This window comes from Macaca mulatta, chromosome 3 (assembly GCF_049350105.2).
Source record: "Macaca mulatta isolate MMU2019108-1 chromosome 3, T2T-MMU8v2.0, whole genome shotgun sequence".
Classification (NCBI taxonomy): Eukaryota; Metazoa; Chordata; class Mammalia; order Primates; family Cercopithecidae; genus Macaca; species Macaca mulatta.
In genome coordinates this window covers 97,452,674-97,468,806 of record NC_133408.1, presented here as the reverse complement: position 1 = coordinate 97,468,806, position 16,133 = coordinate 97,452,674, and the positions used below count along the sequence as shown (strand labels likewise).

General features: G+C 56.5%; 1 protein-coding gene across 1 annotated transcript; it reads left to right on the top strand.

Annotated features, from left to right (window-relative positions):
• The first annotated feature begins 1,652 nt into the window (after nucleotides 1-1,652).
• AQP1 (aquaporin 1) lies at nucleotides 1,653-15,044 on the top strand. Its single transcript, XM_015133772.3, has 4 exons — nucleotides 1,653-2,093; nucleotides 11,590-11,754; nucleotides 12,084-12,164; nucleotides 12,988-15,044. The coding sequence occupies exons 1-4, from the start codon at nucleotides 1,710-1,712 to the stop codon at nucleotides 13,165-13,167; spliced, it is 810 nt and encodes a 269-aa protein (XP_014989258.2). The 5' UTR covers nucleotides 1,653-1,709; the 3' UTR covers nucleotides 13,168-15,044.
• Nucleotides 15,045-16,133: the final 1,089 nt, after the last annotated feature.

Genomic DNA, 16,133 nt, shown 5'->3' with positions numbered 1-16,133 from the left:
GGTCCCTGGCAGTTCACCCTGAGAGCCAGGCCACAGCTGGGCAGAGGGGTGGCCAGTAACGGCTGGTGTCATTCTCTGCAGGATGGCCCCTGGACAAGAGGCATAAGACCCACTCATCCTTATCCTGCCCCAGGCACACTTAGAACTCAGAGAAGTCCTCTCACCAGGCCTATAAATGGGAAGATGCCAACACTCCCGAGTAGGACGGTGGTGGGGCAGGCAGAAGGTGGGAGGAGAGCCCAGATCATCCCAGGCCCTCCCTAGGGGATGCAGGGGGACCCTCCCTCCTGGGCCTGGCTCTTCCAGCACGTTCCATGCAGCAGGCAAGTGGGCCAGGCCCAGGGATTCCTGACAGCTTGCTGGCCCCAGAGTCCGGATTCTTTTTGTTTGTTGGCTGGCGCTGGGCCTCTGGATTGGAGATGCCCAGGGCGCAGGGGGCCCGCGGGGGTCCGTAGCAGGGCCTCGGCCCCTCCCTTTGCAGGGGCTCGTCTGGCCCCTACTGGTCTCTCCTTCTCCTCATTTATCTCTCCCTTTCTACTTCTTGGCTCTGGGTCCAGTCCTATCTCCCTGTTTCGGTTTGTCTTTTCCTAGCCCTCTGCGCTCTCTCTGTCTCTCTTGGCCCTGCTTGTCTCACTGTCTCTGGTTGGGGGTCTGTCTCTTTCGCTTCCACTTTTGCTCTATTTCCTGGCTACTGTCTTTCCTTTCTCCTTGTCTGTCTCTTCTCCTCCCCTCAGCCTGCATCTCTGTCTCTCCCTTTCTCTCCTGCTCCCTCCCTCCCTCCTCTCCATCACCTTCCAATGCCAGGTGGGGCTGCCGTTCCTTCCACCTTCCCAGTGACCCACCAGTGTGACTGCCTTGAGAGGAAAGTCCTAAACTGTCCCATCTTCACCAACCTGCCCACAAATCATTGGTTCAAATTGCTCTGGAGAAGTTTGGGAGCTCCCAGGGTAGCGGCTTTCTAACAGCTCTGCCTAGCTCAGGCCTGTCCCCAACCACAGCGTGGAGGGCAGCCACAGACAACCTCTCTGCACCTTCTGATGCCTCCGTGCCCCATCCACAGAGGCCTGGCTCGGGGAGACTGGGGACTCTGGGACATCCCTAACATGGCATGCAGTGGCCGTGTGGGAGGCCCTGACTGCCCCTCTGGAGCCCTGGGCCCAGGGACTCCAGACCAGTGCCTCTCTGGATTGGGATGGGGATGTCAGGCCAGCAGGATCATGGTGCCTGCCTCCAGGGAGGGCAACGTCCACCCACTGAGTCCAGCCCGCCCACCCCGCCCACCCCGCCCACTCTGGAGCACCTGGCTGTGTCCTCAGGAACCCCCTGAGCTTTGCACACAGGGCGGAGACACCTGGATTTCTCTGGTCCCGTGAGTGGGGCCAGCTTGGAAGAATTTCCCAAAGCCTATTAGAGCGACGGCTGCCTCCTGCCTGCCTCCTTGGGCTGGGCAGGGCTGAGGGCGGAGGGAGAGAGAGAGGGAGGGGGAGAGGAGGAAGGAAAAAGTTGGCAGGCGGACAGCAGAGCCGTGTCTGCATCCATCCAGAGGAGGTCCGTGCGGTGTGGGGCGGGCCAGGAGTGAAGAGAGGCCTTCCTCCCTTTGTGCTCCCCCCGCCCCCCGGCCCTATAAATAGGCCCAGCCCAGGCTGTGGCTCAGCTCTCAGAGGGAGTTGAGCACCCGGCAGCGGTCTCAGGCCAAGCCCCCTGCCAGCATGGCCAGCGAGTTCAAGAAGAAGCTCTTCTGGAGGGCAGTGGTGGCCGAGTTCCTGGCCACGACCCTCTTTGTCTTCATCAGCATTGGCTCTGCCCTGGGCTTCAAATACCCGGTGGGGAACAACCAGACGGTGGTCCAGGACAATGTGAAGGTGTCGCTGGCCTTCGGACTGAGCATCGCCACGCTGGCACAGAGCGTGGGTCACATCAGTGGCGCCCACCTCAACCCGGCTGTCACGCTGGGGCTGCTGCTCAGCTGCCAGATCAGCATCTTCCGTGCCCTCATGTACATCATCGCCCAGTGCGTGGGGGCCATCGTCGCCGCCGCCATCCTCTCGGGCATCACCTCCTCCCTGCCTGGGAACTCGCTCGGCCGCAATGATGTGAGTGGGGTGTCCCCGAGCTTGGGGGGTTCTAGAATGATGCTGAAAGGCACCAGTTCCATCCTCTGCCCATCGTGCAGATGCGGACACTGAGGAATGGAGAGGACAAGAGGTTGCTGGAGGTCACATAGAGAGCCGGGGGGGAGAGCTGGGGCTGGAACTCAGTTATGCATGCCTCCCAGAGCCTGTTTTCTGCCAGGCACTGTGGGAAGCTGAGATCAAGAGAATAATGGTCTTGCCAATGTCCCCTGCAGGGCATCTATTATGGGGAATAAGCTTGGCCAGCAGCTCCTCGCCCCTTGGCTGTAGCTTTTTGGCCCTTCTCAGTCCTGCCTGTGCCACCAACTCCCTCCTCCCCCAGCCCTGCACCCTGGGGAAACTTCGCCCGCTTTCCCCAGCCACCCTGAACCAGATGCCCAGCCTGTCTGCAGCTGGTTCTGCAGGTGTGTGAACAGGACTCCCTCAGGGAGCCCCCCATGTTCACACAGGTTTCCAAACAAACCACCTCTAGGAATCCAGAGAAAGGCCGTCTTCCACTCTTCCGCCCCTGGGAATTAGACAAAGATAAGGCAGTGAAAACTCTTTCTGGGGCTGTTTGAAGGCAGTTTTCCTGGATTACAGTATGGGCTGGGGGGCAAGTGCTGGGCTCCATGGTCTCCAGGCACTGAGAGGTGTGGCGTGTGTGTGTGTGTGGGTGGGTGTGCGCGCATGTGCGTGTGTGCATGTACGTGTGCGTGTGTGTGTGTGAAGGTGTGTATGTGTGCATGCGTCTGCCAGCATGAGTCTCTGTGCTTGTGTAAACTGTGTGCATGTTTGTGCTGCTGTGTTAGGGTGTGTGGGGGTGAGTTTGCAACCACACGTGCCCATGGCTCCCGGCTTGAATGGGGTCTGGACTGGGGTCACTAATGACAAGCAGATGCTGGTGACTGGGTGGCAGCTGTGGAAAAGAATGTCTCCTGGGCTGCTTAGCATGGCAAAGTGGCCGCTGGTGGCAGCCGCCTGCTGTCCCAGACCTGGCCTTTCCCAGCTCCTCAGACAAGTGCAAACTCAGGCTGGGCTTGGGCAACAGCAGGGGGAGATTTGGCCTGAGAGACTGAGGAAGGCTTGGAGGATGTCTGAGGGCCCAAGGGACAGGTGAGCAGGCTTTGGGGTGCCCTCACAGGGAGGGAGAGGTTAAGGAGCAGAGAGGAGGACTTGTCTGGAGAGATGAGGCTGGCAGGGCTGTAGGCAGGGCAGGTGGGTGTGGGGACTGTGTGGGTCATCTCGGAGGGCGCCTCAGAGATGGCAGTAGTGATTACAGCAGCTGTCCTCTCGCTTCTCAGTCAAAGTTCAGATCCTGCAGCTGACAGCCTGGGGGAGGCTAGGTGAAGGTCTGGTGCAGAGGGCAGCTGGCTCAGCCCAGCCACGGGGGGCTTAGCGCTTTTGTGTCACGGTGACACCTCACCCAGCCTCCTCTGCAGCCAACCTCTGCTTGGCCCAAGATTGAAGATTACCTCCATGGGCTGGAGTTTAGACTTTAGCCAGTTTAGACGTGGCTGCGGGGTATGTACGGGACAGAGTTCAGGCAGGCCATGTCAAGCTCTGCCCCCAGGCCTCAGTTTCCAGTGGGGGCAGAGCTTGTGGCCTCGGGGAGTTCCACTGGGTAGGGTCAAGCTCACACTGAAGCTTGGCTGGGTATGCTGGGCTGGGGAAGCGTCCCTGTAGGGGAGGGGATGTGATTCCTAGACTTTCTGACCCCATATCGTCCCTCCCATCTCACAGGGCAGAACCTCTGCACATGCTGGCAGAGGCTTCACACTCTAGTATGTGCATCCGAGCCAGAGGCGGGAGGGCGGGCCCCTTCTGTGCCATCTGGATCAGAGGCCACACCCGACTCCTGTGCCCCATTCCCTCCCTGGCCTTCATTTTTTATAGTCACCCCAATACTTGGGCTGGGCGTGTTGCAAATGGGAGAGAAAGAGGAGCAGCCTAGTGTGGGAGCCGGCCCTGGGCTGGGAGGCAGACACCTGGGTTCAAGACCTGTCTGCTGCTAACTTATTGAGCTTTATTGGAGCTGTGGACCCTGACCCTCGAGAGGGGACTTAAGTGTTGTGACCTCACAGCCACACCCAGACAGCCAGCTCACTTCATTGCTTTGAGCTTATCACGCATCCCACAAAGGCTGGCTAAGAGCAGCCCAGCAGGGGCAGTGCTGAACATAAGGGTGCTAAGCATGATGGTGGGGGCTCAGGCACTGCCCTGTCCCGACAGTGGAAGGGTGGGGGTCAGAAGCTCAACTCTGGGCCTAGAAATAGAGAAGGTACCCCCCTAAAGGCTCCCGTCAGACACTGGCCCTGGAACTGGAGGGGTCTCAGGCGTGGCCTGGATGCCTCAAGAGGAGCAGGGAACCGTCTGAGCAGCAGGTGACACACTGTCCTTCATGACCTGGGGGAGGCTCCTGCAGCCTCTCTGGCCCTGAGCCCCACCCCGGCCAAAACCTGGGTGGGGCAAGTGGTTGGCATGGAGATTTCCAAGGAAAACAGAGAAAGAAGTGGCAGGAAGTGGTTGCAGTGAGTCAGGGGGTGTCCCTTCGGGACATGTTGGGGACAACTTTCTCCTGACTGAGTCAGGGCTCAGGATACGCCCTAGAGAGACCGTGGGCCTCCATCCGGCCTGCAAGGTCCCGGTTAGTACTAAGAGCCATATACCAATTTTAGCCAAGGGTGAGAGGCTCTGAGGCTGGGGTGGACACTCTTGCCTGTCCCTGTCCTAGCTCAGCCACTAATACCATGTGGCATTACACAACAGACCGGCCTGTGTGGCCCTAGTTCCTGTCTATGAGATAGTGACATAGCAGGGTGTGGCTGGGCTCTGAGAAGTAGGAGATGCTGGTGGACTCAGGATTCCTGGTATTTGCCGGCTTTTTTCATTCTTCTGCTGTCTGGTCTGCTCAGCCGGCTCCCTACAAGCATGACTGGGGACTGCTGGGTGCTCACGTCTAAACTGGGTTAGGTTAGCCTGGCTGCCTCCCCAGAGAAGCCCACAGCCCTAGGTCAAGATAAGCCAGTGCCCAGCTGTCTGTGATACGGAGCAGGAGGCAGATGCGATAAGAGGTGTCAGGGCAGGCCCAGGAACTTTTGAACTTAAGGGGTGGGAGGGCCTGGAAGGCATCAGGGAGAAGGTTTCGTAGGAGCCTGAATGTGGAGACATTGCAGAGGGAAGGGACAGAGGGACTGTGTGAGCACAGGCTAGGAGGAGGTGGGGGCCATGGTGTGGGAGTTGTGGGGTATGGTCAGGCTGGAGGGGCATGGGAGGAGGGTGGTGAGTGCTCAGGATTTGGGCCAGGCGCTGCATCCAGGGGAAGGGGTCTGGGTCCCCAGAGCCTGTGATTTCAGCCCGCTGGGCTCAGGCAGAGGGCAAAGCTACCCTCTTTGGGGTCTTCTCCCAGTCCTGCTCATTCGGGGCCTGACTGCTCATGAAGTGTTTCTACCTGCAGCATCAGGGGCCTGACCGAAGCCCTAAGCTCTCCCCTTTATCCCATTTTTCTGGGCCTCAGTTTCCCCAGTCATAAAGTGAGAGGCCCCTTCATGCCACCAGTTCTCCCGGGGGTGCTGCCACCTCCTCCAGAGCTCAGGGGAGGGCTGGGGAAAGGAAGGCAGAGTTTCCATGTCCCTGCCCAACCCGGCCTGCCCAGGGAGGGGCTGGGGGCTGGGTGGTGATGCCACATCTGGGACATATAATTACTGTTTCCGCCAGCCCCAGATGAGGGGGAGGGCACAGAGATGGGGCGGGAGCTTTGTGGTGGAGACTTCCCTCATCACGGAAAATCCTGAGGCTGCTTCCCCTTTAAGGCCCTCAGAACAGCCCAGCCGGTCCCAGTGTTGCCCATCCCAATGCTTGGCCCTGACCGGGGCTTGCCCTGGGAACTCTGAAGGGGCCATGCTTTGAGAAGGGACATGGCCCCCTGGGATGCCTGTCTGAGGGATTCACCCCCTGCTCATTACCCCCAAGGGGCCATTAGTTCACTGCAAGCCAATTTCAGATGGTGCCCCCACTTAGTCTAAGGCCCCCACCCAGGAGGGGCCATGGCCCTTACCTTCTGGAAGCGCCAAGTCTGGAGTCTCCTGAATGGCTGGGATCTGAGCCCTCACACCTGGAGGTGAAGGCAGGAAAATACTGTCCACGAGGCCCTGCAAGTAGCCAGGGTCCCCTCAGTCAGGGCTTCCCCCTGGGGACAAGAGGGGCTCCTTGCCCACATGGAATGGTACCCAGGGGGATCATGAGGGGCTGTCTTCACTCAGCCAGGAGCTACAGTTCAGTGGGGTGGGCATACTCTGAGGCTGAAATCTCCAACTTAAAAGACATCCAGAAAGGCTGGAAAATGACCCCGGCCCTTTCAGCAGCTCCTTTCAGTGCCTGCAATCTCGCTGTCAGGCCCCCTTGAGAGGCAGATTTCTACTCAGTGTAAAGAAGGTTGTTGTTGATATTGTTGTTGACATGAAGAAGGGGCTGCCTCTAAGTCAATAAGGTCCTTGCCATTAGGGGTGTGCAAGTAGATGCTATCTGGTGGGGAGGCTGCTTTGGGGGTGCTGGTCTATGCAGGGGTCCAGTGGGGTGGGTGACAGGTTCTGCAACATAGGCTTTGTGTCACGCTGAGACCAGCAGTTCTGATGGCCTGCGGGGGATCCGGTGCTCAGGTTTCTGATCTGGGGCTGGAGGGTGACCAACCCGAGGTCAGGCAGGAGGTATTTCTAGATACTGCCAGGGGCTAGAATCTGGGCCAAGGCCTCCATTTTACTGATGGGGAAACTGAAGCCCACGGAGGCACGGAGACAGAGGTGTGGCGCTGCCTCCTAGCCCTTGATTATTTCTGCTGCTCCGAAGTATACACACATGGCACAAACACAAACATGCACACACATGTGCTCTTGCGTGGGGGACGCACACACGGTACACAAAGCACATTCTCAAGACCGGATGGTCCCACTCAGGCTCTGGGACCCAAGGAGGGTTGGGCGGGGGTTCCTCAATGGAGCCTTTTCCTTTCCCTGCCCTGGAGTTAGGAAAAGAAGGAGGGAGGGAGGGAGGGAGGGAGGGAGGAAGCCATTGCTTTGTGTATTGTTTCTTGTCAGGAAGATGAAATGGTTTCTGGGAGCAAATAAAGGGCTTGTTGAGACCTGCTGCTTTCTCACACGGGGGGCTCATTTTGTTTTTCTCTTGTCTTCCCTCTCGAGCTGGTAGTGGCACCTGTGTGGGTATATGACACAGGGAAACAGTGAGGCACTCAGAAGTGCCATCAGACATACCCAGTGCAAACACACAGCACGGCCTCCAGGACCTCATTTTCTGCAGAGACCCCTGTATGATAGCTGTTCCCAGAGAGGGCCGAGACACTTGGTCAGTACCTCATCCGTTGTCTAAATATCCAACATGGGATGAAAAAGAGTGTGCATTCTCTAATTCATGGGTACAGGGTTTTTCATATTTTTCTTAAATCAAGCTTGTTAATTATGGGGTTTGAACCCTCCCTGTTCGTGATATTGGTAGTTTTTGGCTGCTTCATGATTCTATACATTTCTAATAGAAGATTGTTAAAATTTTTCACTCTGGTGGTAGAGTGATCCAATCCTCCTTGTAATTCTGTCAATTTTTCCCACATTTATTTTTAGGCTATGTTGTTTAGTGCATACACGTGGGGGATTTTTGTAGTTCTTTTATAGATTTTTAAAATTTAATTATTATGTAATAAACCACTTACAATCTAATAAAAAAGAGAAAGAGTCAGCCCTGGACACATGTGGTCATCCACAGACACAGCAGACACTTATTTACAAAGACACACAGAGGCACACAAAACCAGGAATACCCCCATGTCCACGTGTGAACACCCATGGAGGAGTGACACTGTGGGGCCCACATGGGTCTCCTCACTGCCCAGTGCTGAGTCCTGGAGGCACTGGGGTGGGCAGGGCAGGCCTCGATGGTTCCTGTCCCTCGAGAACTAATGCTCAGAGCCACAGTCAGGCCTGGCTCTGGAGCCTGCTGTTCCCCAAGGCCAGGGCGCCAGAGTGCCCAGGCCAAGCCAGGGGCCCCGTGTCTTGGAAGCTACCCTGGTTGGCCTGTCTATGGGCAGCGGGGAAGGCTTAGAGCACATTGCCTGGAGAGATCATCCCTGGGCTGCCCTAGAGGCAGGACACACTGACAACCACAGAGCCACCTTCTGCTGGCTCCCAAGTCCAAGCTGGCAATAGCCAGGTCCCTTGGCTGGGCCTGGGAGTGACCAGCCCATTGACCTGTGAGTGTAGGGTGGCACAGACTATGGGGCAAGGATCCCGGCTTTGCTGCATCCTCCCTGGGCCTCAGCCTCTGCATCATCATCTCACTGAGCCATCACACAGGCTGCCCTCTGGGGCTCCCAGAGGCTAATGATTGGCCCATTGTTTCCCAGCTAGAAAGTGAGGAAGATAGCCCTGGGTCCGGGGAGAGCGTCTCTGGAGCCAGGCTGCCCCTAGTGAGGGTGGGGGTTCTAGAAAATTAGCATTCTCTGCCACTTCTATCACCACACAATGAGCCTCTCCTCAGATGTGTGGGCAGAGAAATGGAAGAGGTCCCCCACCCTGTCCTCACCGAGCTCCCAGGCCAGGAGGAGATGCACCCATATAGGCTGCAGGAAGATTGGTTTCCTACAAGATGCAGAGAATTCAGTGAGGGCATGGTGGGTGGGAGCAGAAGTTAATTCCAGCCAGGGATCTGGGAAGGCTTCTAGGAGCTGGTGGGGTCTGAACTGGGCCTTGAGCAGTGGTTTTACAAGGGCTCAGCACAAAATGGAGAGCTTGTATCTTCTGACACTTCAGAAGAAATGTGTGGATTATTCTTTAGGTAATACTTGCCTTCACAAAACCCAGGGCTGCAAAAGCGGGAAGAGAATTGTTCTGACTGTTACTTTTTTCTGCCTTAATAAGACCTGGGCCAGGCAAAACTACATGGGGATGTGCAAACACACACACACACACACACATATACACATATACACTTATATATACTATATATAAAATATATATTATATATGTGTATATATATACATATATATGTATAAAACAAGTGATTACAATGGGAATTGTCCCTGTGTAAGCAACTTTTCAAATTCAATGGGTTGTAAACAGTAACATACAATTTGAAGTATTTTACCTGCTCTTTCCTGGACATTGAGTTTCAACAGGCCTTTCAGTGCCCCTTCCAATTCTGAATTATCAAGTTTTTCCAGATGTAAATAATGCAAGTGTATTAGGCAGTTGAAGGAAGGTTGTCAGTAGATGTTGAAGCAAGCAGGAGAGGCTTCCTGGTGGTGGTGGTAGTGGGTATTGGAGAGGAAGGCTGTCAGCCCATGTGGTTCTCAGCAGTCAGGAAGGCACATTCCAGAATTCCCAGGGCAGGTGGCTGACCCCTCCCCTTCCCAAGGACTCAGAGTACAGGGCCTGGAACCATCACCCTCTGCTCTGTCCACTTTGCATGAAAAGCATGGTGTCTTTGGGTAGCAGCTGGGACTCTCACAGCTGGTTAAGAAACAGAGGAGGAGATGAGCTCCTTCTGGTCACATCTGTGAGGGGTGGGGCTGGGAGGATTCTCCAAGGCGGGAGCCACTTACAGCGATGACTCCATTAATCATCGGGGAAGGGCTGGTTTCAGGACTTCTGCCAGCTAGCAATTAGGCCACCCTCACAGAGCAGAAGATAGACGAATAGAAGGAGCCGTGAGCTTCCTGAGGGCTCGGATCCAGAGGGACAGGGGCCTCACAGGTGCAAGTGTGGGTGGGCATCAGGACTAGCCAGGCTGGCTTCACCAGCCTCAACCCCATTCGGCCTGTCCTAACTCTGGGCAGGCTTCTGCCAGCAGCTCCAGCTGCCGTCACTCCTTCTGCCTGTCCCCACATCCTGCACCCACAATGAGAAGAACCAAAACAAGAGTCACAACCACTACCCCATCCCTCCTGCATCGGCAACTCTTTCCAAATGCCCTGAGACAGCCCCTTTGGCCTTTGAACGTCCCAGCTGCTCTGGAGAGCAGGCATGGACAATGAGATCCATTTTGTAGATGGGAAGACTGAAGACCAGAGGGGATAGGCCATGCTCACGGTGCCAGAAAGTAGAAGAGTCAGGACCTGAACACAGGGCTTCTGCCTCCTCGGCCCAACCTTGGGACAGAAAGGGAACTGCGCATTGCCCAGAGGGCTGGCGGACCTAAGGGATGTAGCCCTGGGGTCCGCCAGGAAAAGCCCAAAGTTGGGGCTGCAAGGCAGGGGAGGGGATGTGAGTCATTCCCTGTAACCCAGGGCTGCAGACAAAGGCGGGAAGAGGATTGTTCTTGTAGGATGGCCTCAGGGTGGGGCTGGGAAAACCTCCAAGGTGTGCCCCCCTACCTTGGATTTTGCAAAATTCCCTATGGCCTTAGAGACACTCCCATATCCTGAGGATGGGAGCTGGGTAGTGAGACTCCCAGCTGGGAAGTGTTTGGGTGCAACAGCCCTGCCTGGGAGAAGGCAGCCTAAGTGACCTCATCTGGGCATCTATGCAAGGGAGCCTTTGCTGATGTGGTCCAGCTCCCCTGTGTGAGTGCACTTAGCCCCTGGGATGGCCACAAAGCATAGTGGAAGGTGCTGGGGCTTCCTGGGGAGGGGTCCTCCTGGGGCAGCTGCATGGGGAGGGCTTTCATGACCTCATGGCAGCTCCCATTCCCTTCTCTTTCCATGAGTCATGTTTCTAAAAGTGGCCCAGGAGTAAGTGGCAGCCAGACAGTGGTGGCGGGGCCTCTCTGGCCAGGGAGAGGGAGGGTGAGGCTGGGGCCAGCAGTGGGGAGGAAGAAGAGAGAAGGAGAGACAGGGAGGGCAGGGCCAGAAGTAATGGCCTTGGACCAAGGAAAGATACAGGGGTGGAGAAGGAGAGAGAGAGGGTGGAGACAATAAGGGAGGCAAGCACAGAGGAGAAAGAGGGGTGGAGGGAGCCAGGACCTCTCTGAAGGCCTCCCCAGCCCCAGAATTTAGATGCAGTTGGGCATGGGGTAGAATGGTCTGGACGTTTGGGTATGAAGCCATGTCCCCTGCTGGGCCTTCCCACCTGTTTGCATCTCTTCTCCTAGGAGTGCTCCTGACCATCATCTTCATGCCTGGGGCTTGCCCCTTGCCTCTGGCCTTGGTACCCCAGAATACCCTGGCCTGGTTGCAGCTGGATGAGAAGGCCTCAGCTCACCCCAGGCCTCTCCAGCTTCTAGGCAGAGTGGAGCCTGGGTCTAGGCAGGTATTAGGGGCTGAGCTGGAGTTTCATCAACAGCAGTGGGTGGGTTCAAGGCCTGATTTCCACTACCTGCTGTGTGTGCTTGCCCGGGACCCTGTGATGGACTCCGAAGGCCCATCTGAGGGTCTGCCCTCCATGCCTGGGTCTGGTAGGCCTGGGGATCCTTGGGTCCTGGGACACAGTCCCTGCCTACCCTCCTCACCAGTCCTCACCGCCTGTGTCCCCTGCAGCTGGCTGATGGCGTGAACTCAGGCCAGGGCCTGGGCATCGAGATCATTGGGACCCTCCAGCTGGTGCTGTGTGTGCTGGCCACTACTGACCGAAGGCGCCGCGACCTTGGTGGCTCAGCCCCCCTTGCCATTGGCCTCTCTGTAGCCCTTGGACACCTCCTGGCTGTGAGTCAGGGGCCCACCCAGATGGTGGGGGCGAAGGGAGGGCAGGGGCTGGTGGGGTGCCCTGCCATGGGCAGCCAGTGGAGCTCCCGGCAGGGCTCTTGCCATTGGGTGGAGGACGGCAGGTCAGTGCTGGGGACTGGGGGGCAGGGTCCTGCCCTGGAGAGGAGCAGAGGGACCTCCTGCCCAGCTTGGGGTCAGCACTCCTCTCTTGCTGGGTCTCATTGTCCCCCACCCTGATTGTTCTCTCTCCCTCCACCCTCTCCCTCCTCTCACTCTCTCTTCACCTGTGACTCTCTGCCTTTGCCTCTCCCTGTCTCTTTCCCTCACAGATTGACTACACCGGCTGTGGGATTAACCCTGCTCGGTCCTTCGGCTCCGCGGTGATCACACACAACTTCAGCAACCACTGGGTAGGCGACCCACAGGCTGCCCCTACTGTGCAGGGAGGTAGGGTGGGAGGCTTTGGTGTCCCATGGTAAGCCTGACCCCACTCTCACAGTGTCCCTTCCTGTCCTGGAGGCTCTAGGAGACAGCCAGGGGACAGGAAATCAGGAAACCGAGGCCTGCCATGTAGAGGCAGGGTGGGGTCACACTGTGAGCAGTTTCAGGCCCAGTCTCTGCCCTCCCAGCTCGGCCCTGCCCCATGCTGCCTGGCCTCCAGGTCATCCCAGTTGTGTGGTTGAAAGTGGGGCTCCAAATCCTGGCTCAGCCACTTTCAGGTTCAGCATGACCTTGCACCGTGTGCTTGAGCCTTGGTTTCCTGAGCTTCGGAGGGGCATATGGTGGTACCCACCTCTCAGGGTGGCCAGGAGGAGGAAAGGGCTCACTCCCTATCTGTAAACTGAGCGCAACACAGAGGAGGCGCTCAGTGGATTTTGTCTCTTATGGTTGTGGATGTGGATGTGCTAGGCCAGCTTTGCATTAGGCAATGGTATCTGGGGCCCTTTCAAAGCTGGAAGCGTGGGGGCAGTGGCCTTCCTCAAGAAGGGGCTGCTACTGCCCATGCCTGAGCTGGGCCATGCAGAGGCAAGGAGGTGCCCTTACCACGTACTCTGGCCTGGGCCAGTTTTGAGGGCACTGGAATCAGGATGTTAGGATTTGGTGCTCCTACCTGCCTCCATCGCAGGTGGGAGAAAACCTGTCCAACGGGGTGGTGGGCTGGGAGGTAACCCAGGGAACGATTTCCAGGGGCTTCTGAGTGGAGCCGTCTCAACGTACCTGCTCTGTTCCTAGATTTTCTGGGTGGGGCCATTCATCGGGGGAGCCCTGGCTGTGCTCATCTACGACTTCATCCTGGCCCCACGCAGCAGTGACTTCACAGACCGCGTGAAGGTGTGGACCAGCGGCCAGGTGGAGGAGTATGACCTGGATGCCGACGACATCAACTCCAGGGTGGAGATGAAGCCCAAATAGAAGGGGTCTGGCCTGGGCATCCACGTAGGGGGCAGGGGCAGGGACGGGCGGAGGGAGGGGAGGGGTGAAATCCATATTGTAGACACTCTGACAAGCTGGCCAAAGTCACTTCCCCAAGATCTGCCAGACCTGCATGGTCAAGCCTCATTTGGGGGTGTTTCTATCTCTTTCTTTCTCTTTCTGTTTCCTGGCCTCAGAGCTTCCTGGGGACCAAGATTTACCAATACATCCACTCCCTTGAAGTCGTGGAGGAGGTGAAAGAAAGGGACCCACCTGCTAGTCGCCCCCTCAGAGTGTGATGGGAGGTGTGCCACAAAGTCCCCCCTTGCCCCAAAGTTGCTCGCCGACTCACCTGCGCAGGTGCCTGGGATTCTACTGTAATTGCTTTGTGCCTTTGGGCATGGCCCTCCTTCTTCTCCTAACATGCACCTTGCTCCCAATGGTGCTTGGAGGGGAGAGATCCCAGGAGGTGCAGTGGAGGGGCAAGCTTTGCTCCTTCAGCTCTGCTTGCTCGCAGGCCCCCGACCCGCTCGGACTTATGGCCTGACCTTGGAATTGTCCCTATCTCAGGGCCTCAGCGACCTCCTTCTGCAAAGTGGCAGGGATCGGCAGAGCTCAATGGGCCTGCAACCCCTAAGTGCAGACACAGTATGGGTCCAGAAGATGTGGTCTAGACCAGGGCTGCTCTTTCCACTTGCCCTGTGTTCTTTCCCCAGGGGCATGCCTGTTGCCACACGCCTCTGTGTACGTGTGTGCAGAGCAGACAGGCTACAAAGCAGAGATCGACAGCCAGCCAGGTAGTTGGAACTTTCTGTTCCCCATGGAGAGGCTTCCCTAGACAGAATAAAGCCATTTAGAGGGTGAAGGAGGAATACCCATGTTATTTCTCTGAGTTTCAGTTGGTCTTTCCATCTATCACTGCATTATCTTGCTCATTCTTTCAGTTCTCTACTCCCTGTCATCAGTGTAGACACAGGTCACCATTATGCTGGCGTATGTTTATCAAAGAGCACTTGAGCTATCTGAAGCCCAAAGCCTGAGAACAGAAAGACCCTGATGCAGGTCAGCCCATGGAGGCAGATGACCTTGCTGGGCCTGGGGGTTTTCCAAGCCCTCAGCTGGTCCTGAGCAGGATGGAGCAAGCTCTTCTCTTGTTCATGAGCTCCTGGTTGGAGGCATTTGAGCAGGTGAGTAACCTGCACAGGCTTGCCGTGTGACCCCTGGCCACAGCCTTCCCTCCGCATTGACCTGGAGGGGAGAGGTCAGCCTTGACGTGATGAGGTTGCTATAGTTGCAGCCCAAGGACAGTTCAGAGATCAGAATCAGCTTTGAAGGCTGAATTCTTCCACTCATCTATCTACATAAGTCCATTCATTTCCACCAGGGCCAGAGCAGCTCCACCACTGTGCACTTAGCCATGATGGCAACAGAAACCAAGAGACACAATTACACAGGTATTTAGAAGCAGAGGGACAACCAGGAGGCCCTTAGCTATCACCAGCGCATCACGACTGCACACTGTCTTCTCCATTCCCTAGCAGGAACTTCTAGCTCATTTAACAGATAAACTGAGGCCCACGGTTTCAGCTAAACAATGATTTGGCCAGGCCTAGTAACCAAGGCCCTGTCTCTGGCTACTCCCTGGACCACAAGGCTGATTCCTCTCATTTCCAGCTTCTCAGTTTCTGCCTGGGCAATGGCCAGGGGCCAGGAGTGGGGAGGGTTTGATGGAGGGGAGAGGGGGCACACCCACCCCCTGCTTGGTTCTAGGCTGCTGCACACCAGGGCCCTGCATCTGTCTGCTCTGCATATATGTCTCTTTGGAGTTGGAATTTCATTATATGTTAAGCAAATAAAGGAAAATGACTTGTAAGGTCCTTCGGGCTTCCTGTAGTTTTTCTTCTTTTGATGCCATGTCCCCACAAATGTTTCTGGATGACTCCACAAGGAAATCAGTCCACTGCTAGAGACCTAGTCTGAGGAGGAGCCACTGCCTCCTCTTCTGCCTTCAAGACCACCAATCTCAGGCGATGGATACAGCCACACCCCCAAAACCCTATCTGAGGGATACAGGGTCCTGCCCCTAGCCGGAGACTTCCAGAGCCCAGTGGGATGACTTTGGAGACCTGGGGTCAGGGAAAAGGGGCAGGCTTCTGATCAGTTTAAATGGAGCGATGGGAGCCATTTCTGATTCCGGAGTATGGACGTGATGGGGGAAAGCAGGCCTGAAGTCTAACAGCCCCCTCATCCCCTCTACCCTCCACAGAGCAGGGCCCAGGGAACACTAGGGATTGTTCCACCTTCCTCCCTCCCTCCACTCACATTTGCAACCCATCTGACCGGGGCTGGGCATCTCAGGGGAGACAGACTCACTCATCAGAGCCCAGTGCAGTTAGGGCTACTTCAGATTGAGACTGGGACCCCAGCTCCTGACCCTTCCGATGTGCACACACACTTAGTAGTGCCTGATAATAGGGAACAGGTATCACCACGGCAGTGGGCTGAGGCGGGAAATAGTGTATCGACAGGTCCTGGGGCCCCAGCACTGCTCCTGGGAGACACATGGTTCCTGTCCCCTCTGTGGAATGCCTGGCTGATGGTGATATAAGGGGGGCTGGGTCTCAGGGAGCCAGGAGCTAGGCGCCCCCAGTGAAGACTGAGGCCGTGTTGATGGAACAGGGTTTCTAATTTCTGTGTGCCCTGGGTCACTAGGCTGTCTCAGTCCCTGCAAATCAGTGCATCACATCTGCACACTCTTCTCCATTCCCTCGCAAGAACTTTTAGCTCATTCAACAGATAAGGAAACTTATCTCCCAGCTTGAGAGGGGCATATAAATGGCAGAGTGCCAGCCAAGCTATGGGAATTGGGTATGGGCTAGCCCGCTGCATCCCAAGCCCGCCTGTGAGGGTGTTCCAAGCCTATCGCTCACGGCCCTTCTCGGCTTGTCTCCTTAATTTGTCACATT

Coding starts and splice junctions, on each gene's coding strand:
- AQP1 (XM_015133772.3), top strand. CDS start 1,710: ATGGCCAGCGAGTTCAAGAAGAAGCTCTTCTGGAGGGCAGTGGTGGCC. Junction 11,755..12,083: donor CCCTTGGACACCTCCTGGCT/GTGAGTCAGGGG, acceptor TTTCCCTCACAG/ATTGACTACACCGGCTGTGG. Junction 12,165..12,987: donor ACAACTTCAGCAACCACTGG/GTAGGCGACCCA, acceptor CTCTGTTCCTAG/ATTTTCTGGGTGGGGCCATT.